This window comes from Hemicordylus capensis, chromosome 6 (assembly GCF_027244095.1).
Source record: "Hemicordylus capensis ecotype Gifberg chromosome 6, rHemCap1.1.pri, whole genome shotgun sequence".
Taxonomy (NCBI): domain Eukaryota; kingdom Metazoa; phylum Chordata; class Lepidosauria; order Squamata; family Cordylidae; genus Hemicordylus; species Hemicordylus capensis.
Window position 1 is genome coordinate 16,121,541 of NC_069662.1, and position 9,501 is coordinate 16,131,041.

A 9,501-nucleotide genomic window follows, 5' to 3' on the forward strand; every position below is an offset into this window, starting at 1 on the left:
TACACCAGGGAGAGCCAGGGTACAAAAGCCAGCACCCCCACCATCACCCTCAAAGACCTTCATCCTCAGAGGAGTCGTTTGAGGAACTGTCAGCCCAAGCAGAGGTCCTCCAGCACTGTTGGAGCCAGTGCTTAGACAATCAGACACTGTCCCTTTAAACAACAGTGCCTTCCACAGGGAAAGGGGCAGGGCCAATCCACTCCGCCTGGGCAGCACCCTCAAAAGCCAACAGCCAGCTCCAAACAGTTGCTGGAACTACGTCACTCTTATGTCGCTATATCCAGCTCTCTTGCAAGCCTGTGTGGAGCTGTCCAAGGTCCTGACCCATGTTTCATGTAACAGGGAATCCCAGTTGTTGTTGGCTACAATTCCAAGCACCTCCAGCTGCTATGTCCTTTGGCTGGGGATGCTGGGAGTTGTATGCAACAACATCTGGGATTCCCTGCTACAAGAAACACAGGCCCTGACCCCTTTCTCTGGGGTGCTGTTTCTCTCCTTGCCTTGGCAAAGATCCTGGCTTGGCCTACAGCAGAAGAGATTGACAGCAGCTCTCCAAGGTCTCTCAAGAAGCCCTCCCTTCCCCAGCACAGCCACCTGAGGTTCTTTTAATTGGCCTCCTGCTGAGCCAGGGCACCTTCCCAACGGTTCAGGCCCCTGCTGGCCCCTGGCATGCAGACAGAGCCCATGGCCCCAAGGAAAATTACTAGGACTAAACCACTGCACGACATATAGCAGGCCGAAGGCAGTACAAGACCCATTAGTTACCCCTGGTGATCATAGGAAAGAGGAGCTTGTCCAGCTACCCCAGCGTTCTTTGTGGCAAGGCCAGGGAACTGGTGGGAGCTGCCATTGACCTTAGGTGCAGCTCCTTGGCTAACTGTTGGGCCTGTGCAAAGCTCCAGCCAAGACTAAATACTCAGCACAGCTCCCCGGGCACCGTGCAGTGGTGACCACACCCACCCGGCAATGCTGCCCATTCCCCAGTGCAGGTGGGGTTCCTATAAGGGAAACAAAGCCTGACTGAGCCCCAGAGCCAGCTTCGAAAGTGCCCATGGAACCCTGAAGTCTCTTTACCAGTGCTTTCTCCCTAGAGCTTTATGGGGAGAGCCTTGGGAAGGACAACACTTCCCAGCAGTCCATGTGTGCACCTTCTAAGATGGCCCTGGGGCTTGACAGGGCTCTCTTCCTCTTAAAGCCCCTCCCCAATGGGTGCTGGGGAAAGTGAAGCCTCACAGAGGTCAGCATCGTAAAAAATGTCTCTCACGCTGAACATTTTCTGCCCAAGTGGCCCCTGCTTGAAAAATAGTGAAGATCACTGAACCAGCCAGTCAGAAATGGTGGTTGAGATCAGTATTCCCTGTAACAGGGTTTTCCAGATGTTGACTACAATTCCCATAATCCTCAGTCAAAGGCCATTGCAGTTAGGGATGCTAGGTGCTGTAGTCGACAACATCTGGGAATCCCTGTTACAGGGAACACTGGTTGAGATGGCATGTGAACTCAACCCTTGTCCAATCCTAGCCCAACAGCTAGGTCGAACAACTGGGAAATGATGGAGTCCCTTGAACTGCTCTGCTCTGATTCCTCCACGTAAATGTATAAGTCTCTCTAGCTCCCAGGATTCTTTTACACAATACGAATCAAAGCCTCCTCATGCAAGGCACAGCAGCTGAAGGAGAAGTGGGTGGACAGCAGAGTTCACTCTAAGCCATGAGCACACACACAAGTTGTTCTGATGTCCACTGAGTTAATTTTAGATCCTGCTCAGATTGAGTCAGGAAGGTTCCACTCTGAATATACATGCACGCACACTGCCTTGCTACTGCCGCCCACAACAAAATTCATTCTGCACACAGACCAAAAAATAAATAAATTAGAGGGAGCACTGGTGGACAGCCCAAAAAGCCCAGAGAGAGGGGAACATGATGCGATAGTGAGGAAGGAAGTGAGCACATTTTTATTCCTTTTTTTTTTTTGCAGACTTCTCCAAAATTCTTCCCTTTATCACAGAAGTGGTTTGCTGATGCAGTGAATATTTTCTCCACATCTCTGCAACCTTGAGAGCCGCAAATCTCCTATTTTGAAGAAAACTGGAAGTAGATAGATCTTCAGGCAGCCCTCTCACCTTGTTCTTAGATATCACGTTCTTCATGCATGATATTATAGGAGTCAAAGAGCTCTGCCTGAAACCTAGTATCCCCATATAATTTTCTGCATCACCCACCCGCACCCATTCCCTATGGGATCTCTGATCATTTGTCCCTATTCCTTTTCTTCTGCCTGTAGGCACAGAACTCACCTGGCAAGGAATCTGGAAAGCGCTGGATCTGCTGGAGATTTTGATTCAAAAGGAAACAGTAGCCGTTGATATACATGTTGTTCCCACAGGCACGGTGCACTGTGGGACCACATACCTTGTAAGAGGACAGAGATGAACGAATTAGACTCATCACTCCTATTTAGGTTAAATACCTGGGAAGAACTTTGGACTGTTATCTGACCTTTTTATTGGCTAATACCAATGAAACTTTATTTATTTTTATTTTTATTATTTTATTTTTTACATTTATATCCCGCTCCTCCTCCAAAGAGCCCAGAGCGATGTACTACATACTTGAGTTTCTCTTTCACAACAACCCTGTGAAGTAGGTTAGGCTGAGAGAGAAGTGACTGGCCCAGAGTCACCCAGCTAGTTTTATGGCTGAATGGGGATTTTAACTCGGGTCTCCCCGGTCCTAGTCCAGTACACTTTAGAGTAGTTATTACTAAATCTCTTTTTTCTGCAGTTAAGACTCACAAAATAATCATATCAGGTTAAGTGCCATTGTCTGGGATTTTATCTTATCTTAATTTGTCAAATATTGGTGGGTGGGTTTTTTTGTTTGTTTTATGTATATACAGCTATTTTACATCTTTTAAACACTTTAGTGTGCTTTTTGTAACCTGTGGTTTGGTGTTTTTGCTACTTATTTGTATATTATACAAATATTTGGGTCTATAACCAAAACTTGAAACATGACAAAGAGAAGTGACAGTAGCCCGATTCAGACATTATGCTGTACAAGTGTATTGATGTCTGTACACTTGTGCATGTGTTTGTGCAAATGACTTTGCCTGTGTTCATTTTAAAAGTGAACCTGGATATAGGCCTTTCAAATGCATGGTACAGATAGGAAGAGTAATTCTCTACCTGTGTTCAACATAACATGTGAATGACTGTACCTATGTAGAGATCTGTATCTGTGTATATTGTACACTCGTCATACAAGTGTCGAACATAACATGTGAATGGGTCAAGTGGCATGCCTAAATCCACCAAACATGCCATTTGGCTGGGCAAGATTTGGAATTGGTCTTTCCACATCCAAATCCTGGTTGACATCTTGCACTTGTGCAATAATGCTGCACTTGTGCAATAAACAAGGTTGTGCGATGGTAAGACTATTGTGTTCCTGTGCTACATCCCAGGGATGCTTGAAATAGCGTTCTTGTGCTACTGTCCTCTTGGACCAAAGTTCCCTTTAAGACCTAGGAGCCGTGTCACAGGTTACCCACCTTGTTGCATGTATAAACATGCTTACACTTCCGCAACACTAGGACAACTAAATAATGCAACAACCTTGCGCTAGTGCAACATCCTTGCGCAAGCGCAGTGTTGGCCAGAATATTGCCTCTTCTCTCCTGCACCAACCATTTCCCTCCACAATGTCATCATGTATGTACCTACCAGAACCTGAGAATCCCGGGCAGTCAAGAACAAACCAAGTGACATATTGACAGCATCTGCTGGTCCTGAATGCGAAAAGAAAGACACAATTCTATTAATTGCTATTGTTTTATACAACGCCATCTACATACATGGCACTTTACAACTTAAGCCAAAAACCAACAATCCCCCCCAACAAAAGCTCAAATCTCTGCCCCCAGAAGTTTAGAACCTAAGGCTGGCTTCACACAATCACAAGGATCCCGGTTAAAAGGTTAGCCAGAATTAGTGAGTGTCAGGCCAAGCAGCTGAGCTGGTCTCTATCCACTGACAGTGGAGGCAGGGAAGAGAAGCAGGAAATGGGAAGGGCATCGGAGGAAATCATTCCCTCCTCTCACTGTCTTCAGGCATAAAAGGAAGGAAGCTCAGTCTAGAAGAGAAGGGGTAGTTCCTCCCACTGCCTTACAGGTATGGTGCCTCCTCCTGTGATAAAAATTCTGATGGGAAAAACCTCTGCAGCAAGACACAGCTAGCTCTAATCACATACAGCTGGTAAGACCTGTGCTTAACTACCTCTAGGTCTAGGCAGATGCCACAGCCTAGAAATGCCTAGCACAGTGGTTCCCAACTGGGGTTCCTCCAAATGTTGCTGAACTACAATTCCCATAATTCCCAGCTACAATTTATTGTGGCTGGGGGTGATGGGAGTTGTAGTTCAGCAACATCTGGAGGCACCCTGGTTGGACTCTGTTGCCGGATTTGGCTTTTTTAAAGCCAAATTTTGGGTTATGGCCCATTTGAGTCACGAGTATACTCCTTAGGTTCTGGCCACCCCTGGCCTAGAGCATAAGGCCAGTGATGAGACCTGAAAGCTGATATTCCCTTTGGGAACTGATATCTCCCTGAGATTGAGCTAGTTTCTGAAGCCACAAAAACCTGGGGCTGATGGTGAGAAACCAGCAATTCAGGGCAAACTGAACCAGGATCTAACCTGGAAGAGGTTTCTCACTTCACAAAAGAAACTAGTTCTTGCTCACACCACTGAGATACCTTGACCCATGCCCTCTCACATTCTGACAAACCTCCGCCATATCCAACATAGCACACAGGAACCCTGGCTCTCTGACCCGTCCCATTCCTGTACCCCTTCTTGAGTAGGCAGGGAATCCAGCAATCCTGGGCTCCCAGCTCTCCCCTTGTGGCTATCCAGGTAGCCGAACTGCAGACTTGTGCAGCTGTCCAGGTGGGAGAATTGCAGCAGAAACGCAGAGGCCACCTACGTTGGATGGCAATCTTCTGACAGGCACCTGTAGAGTAGGTGCATTGGTAGAGGTGACCCGTCTCGTTCACGTTTCCCATCTGGAGTGGAGCCCCAACGAGCACCCTGAGGAGAGAGCACAATGGATGATGGGCATCACTGAAGTGCTGTCAACATCTATGGCACCTTACAAAGAAACTTATGTGATGGGTTGTGGGGGAAGATGCATTTCTGCAAAAGGAGAAATTTGCACATGACAAAGAGACAACGAAAGGAGCAGGGCAGGGTGAGGCCAGGATAACAAAGGGAGAATGTGAGCCAAATTAATGCAGTGGCTTTTCCTTTTGAGTTGAGGGTAGCCCAAGGTATTGCAGCAAATGGGGGGAGGGGCCCAACGCTTCCAGGGCCCTAGAGCAGGCCTGCTCAACTTAGGCCCCCCCAGCTGTTTTTGGACTACAACTCCCATAATTCTCAGCCACAGCAGCCAATAGCCAGGAATTATGGGAATTGTAGGCCAACATCTGCAGGAGGGCCGAAGTTGAGCAGGCCTCCCGTAGAGGTAGGCAGCCCCCTTCTGAAGCCAATCCTTTCAAGTCTGGGAGGTGCATGAGCAGGCAGGGAGGAGGGAAGGTTGCCATCAGCTTCCTCTTCCCTCCGTGTGCTCTAGGCAAGCTTTGCAAGAGTGTGAGGAGAGGTGCTCCCCACAAAGCTTGCAAGGGTCAGGGTGGTCCCAAAGAGCTGCTTGAATGGCGACGGCATCTGGCTGCCCTGGTGGTGTCCCAAGAATCTGCCACCTGAAGCAACTGCCTCACCTGGTCCCTGAAAGGGCCACCCCTGAGAGAGCATTAGAAAAGAATACGAGACCAGCCCTGCTGGATCAGGCCCCAGGCAGCCCATCTAGTCCAGCACCATGCTTCACAAAGTGGCCCACCAGAGGTTTCTGGGAAGCCCACAGTCAGGGGGTGAGGGCACGCCCTCTCTCCTACTGTTGCTCTCCTGCAACTGAGAGATCAAGCTGGACATCACAGGCACTCCCAGGTGACGGACATCTGACTTATGAGCATCCGTTCATACAAACAAAGCTTTGTGACATATTACATTAAGGAAACCCCCAAGCTGTATGTACGTATTTCTCTCAAAACAAATTGTTTTGTTGTAAACCATCCAGAGACTTGCATTTTGGGCGGAATACAAATGTGTTAATCAATCAATCAATCAATTAATATATTTGAAAGACCCACAGGAACCAGTCTGGCTTGAGACCAGAGAACATATGAAGAAGGGAGGGGTTTTTTTCCCCTCGCACCATTCTCTGCCTCAAATCACCCCAAGCGGCTATTTGTAGCAGACAGCTGCTTTAGGAGGCAAATAGCCCCTTCCGGGGGAGATTTTCATCAGGAAAATGGTGGGTTTAAAAAAAAAAAAAAACCTTCCCCATGTACCGGCCACCTAATGGTGCAGTATAGAAATGACTTGACTAGAAAGCCAGAGGTTGCCAGTTCAAATTGCCACTGGGATGTTTCCCAGACTATGGGAAACACCTATATCAGGCAGCACCAATATGGGAAGATGCTGAAAGGCATCAGCTCATACTGAGTTGATGAGGAGGCAATGGTAGACCCCTCCTGCATTCTACCAAAGACAACCACAAGGCTCTGCGGTCACCAGGAGTCGACACCAACTCGACGGCACGCTTTGCTTTAGCCCACGTACCACATTCCTGAACAGCTCCAGGGAGGGCAGGAGGGAAGCACCCCCAGACAAGTAGTTTCCCACCCCCACATGCCCCCCAATTTCTGTTTCAGAAATCTAATATTTATTTATTTATTTATTTATTTATTTATTTTTATTCGCTTTCTATATCGCCCTTCCAAAAATGGCTCAGGGCAGTTTACACAGAGAAATAACAAACAAATAGGATGGAACCCTGTCCCCGAAGGGCTCACAATCTAAAAAGAAACATGATAGACACCAGAAACAGTCACTGGAGGTACTGTGCTGTGGGTGGAGAGGGCCAGTTACTCTCCCCCTGCTCAATAAAGAGAATCACCACATTAAAAGGTGCCTCTTTGCCCAGTTAGCTTGGGGTTAATATGTAGGACATACCTACATTTTGCCCCTTATGTGCCCCCTCCCCAAATTTTCTTTCTTGTGTCATCACTGGTCCAAGCCAGATGGGGCCCATGTGGAGGTAGTTTTCAACTAAAAAGGAATACTTCTAGTCCGCTTTCTCTGTTAAGCCCATTGATTAAAGATGGCTTAACAGAACATGCAGTGTGGCCCTAAACCAGTGGTTCCGTGGTTTGAAGAGGGAGGTCCAGGCATGTGAGATAATGGAGAATTGAAAGAGTCGTTTACAATAGGTCACCAAGTGGACGATAGGGGTGGAGAATCAAAACTGGCCGGCAGGCAGTTGGCGTATGGATAGGTTTTGGGGTGCATTTTGCATTAGACACAAGCGGAGTCACCAGTGGAGCAATCAAGGTCCAACATTCCCGGCATCCTTGCTGTGCTCGTGCCTTACTTCCCCTCACTCTCCTCCTCCCTTAACTATAATCCGCTTTCTCTTACGCATTCCTGGTTTGTGCCACGCTGCTCCCAAAGCTCTGTGTTTGAATCTTGAAGATAGTTGGCATGTCCACATCCACACTGAATCCACAGCACGACACCAGCACTGCAGGAGTTAAATAGTTTCTCAGCACACATCTCAGCTCTCAGATGCCACTTATACTGCACTGAACCCCCAAGTACTTTGGGCTGGAGCAGCATGACCCCAGCAGAAGCCTGCTCTCCCCCCACCCTGGGAAATTCCAGGGCCCCTCATTCAACGTTCAGTTTTAATTTTTTTTTTTCCTAAGTACATCTCTCTAGCACTTTTTTGCATGGAAAAATCAGGGAAAGCATCGAAGAAGCATTCTGTCTAATTGCTTACTAGAAAGTAATACAATTAAATAACATTAAAGAATACATATTGGGCTACCTGTATTTGTGCTCCACAAGGATTCCCTTCCCTTCGGAGCCTCCTTACCAGAAGACTTCTGGCTATGAATTTGCCGGTACTCCATATCAGCCAACCCCCAAGAACCACCATTGCTGTTCAGAGTTCTTTTTGAACTGGGGCTCAGACCCAAACTCTCCTCCGAATGTTAGAGCTCAAGCCTTGGAAGATGTGTGTGAAGTAATCAAGAAGACGGTGCCTCAGAGCATGTGCAAAGTGTTAGCCAATTGGCTGGTGGGGGGTGGAATTTGAAAGAAATTGTTTACTAGCTAAAATTCAAATGCTACATTCCTGTAAATTCCTCGAGGTTCTTTTTAAAAGCATGGTGGGGGAGGTGTAACCCTCTCTCAATCCCATCCAGATTTTGCCCACTCTGCTGCATCTTCCATTCTCTTGGCATGTCTGGAGCATTTCCAGACAGCAGGCTTTACAGCAGGTTCACTGTGAGGCTTTACTGCAAATTCAAATTTGCAAAAAAAAAAACCCGAAAAAAACAAAAACCCAAAAGTTGTGTTTTTATATAAATTGGGCTCCGCTCCAATGCACAATGAAAAACCCGAATCGTGTGTGAAGCGCTCCCCAATATCTCACACAGACTTCAGCACGAATCTGGCTGATATGCGAACGCACACCCTCCATTCTGAGGTAAAAGTCCTTTTACACACATGGCGTTCTGCTCACATCCCCTCCAGAATGGAGGCTGCGAGTCCACATACCAGCTGCATTAACCCCGAAGTCTCTGCGAGCTATCAGAGACCAGTACACCCCTGACTCTGCTTTCCTGCTTTCCTGAATTACTGCACATTCTAGTTTGGCCCGAATTATGCCTGGGGTTAAAAAAGAAATCCTCTATTTGCGGCAGCTTTTTCTCTCTTTTTTAAACAGAGCTTTCTGGAATGCGAAGTGGGACTTCTCCTTTGATGTGTAGATTGGCCATTGGCAGTAATTCGATGGTATGGTCTGCTCTGAGTGATTTGCAATTGCAGGTGCTGGGGGTGGGGGGAGGGTTGTGGCAGATTGGTGAAATTCTGTTCTCCCATAACAGCTGCCAAGCTCTCTCCCTTCCTCCTCTGTCTCTGATGGGATTGGAGTATCTGCTGATACTCCTCACAGCCTCCCCCTGCCTCGGACGGTCAGCAAGTTGCCTGCCTGCATCTCTGGTCTGCTGTGGGGATCGACTCCCAGCCAAGCAAGAAGCGCAGGGATGCAGCCGCAGCAGCAGGGGGTGAAAAGCAGAGAAGCTTCTGGAGCTGTTCTCCCTCACTGCTGGGGGTCCCGGGCATGCCCTCCCTGCCAGGCAACCCCCTCCCCATCCACACCATCACCCCCTGAAACAGGGGCGTAAAAAGGCTGGAGTGGGCCCAGAGACGAAATTTTAAAACAGGCCCCTCGCTGATACATACACACACACTTCACATGTGACTTGCCTCTGGGGGGCCCCTCGAGGCGTGGGGGGCCCCCAGGCAGCCGCCTCCCCTTGCCTAATAGTAATTACGCCCCTGCACTGAAACACCCTCGCCTTGCCTGCCTGGCCAGAGC

At 48.1% G+C, this 9,501-nt stretch overlaps 1 protein-coding gene across 7 annotated transcripts in view; it reads right to left on the reverse strand.

Moving 5' to 3' along the window:
• LOC128329689 (integrin alpha-X-like) overlaps positions 1-9,501 on the reverse strand; it is a 47,824-nt gene that overhangs the window by 36,900 nt on the left and 1,423 nt on the right. For 6 of the 7 annotated variants that reach the window (XR_008309761.1, XR_008309760.1, XR_008309762.1 and 3 more), the window contains exons 2-5: positions 7,536-7,638; positions 4,987-5,090; positions 3,728-3,792; positions 2,300-2,414 (exon numbers count right to left, since the gene is read on the reverse strand). Coding sequence is in view for 4 of the 7 variants with exons in the window: in XM_053261262.1 (XP_053117237.1) it covers positions 2,300-2,414; positions 3,728-3,792; positions 4,987-5,090; positions 7,536-7,638 (387 nt within the window). In the remaining 3 variants the exon portion in view is untranslated. The remainder of the gene's footprint in view (positions 1-2,299; positions 2,415-3,727; positions 3,793-4,986; positions 5,091-7,535; positions 7,639-9,501) is intronic. The other variant, XM_053261261.1, reaches the window with a different exon arrangement.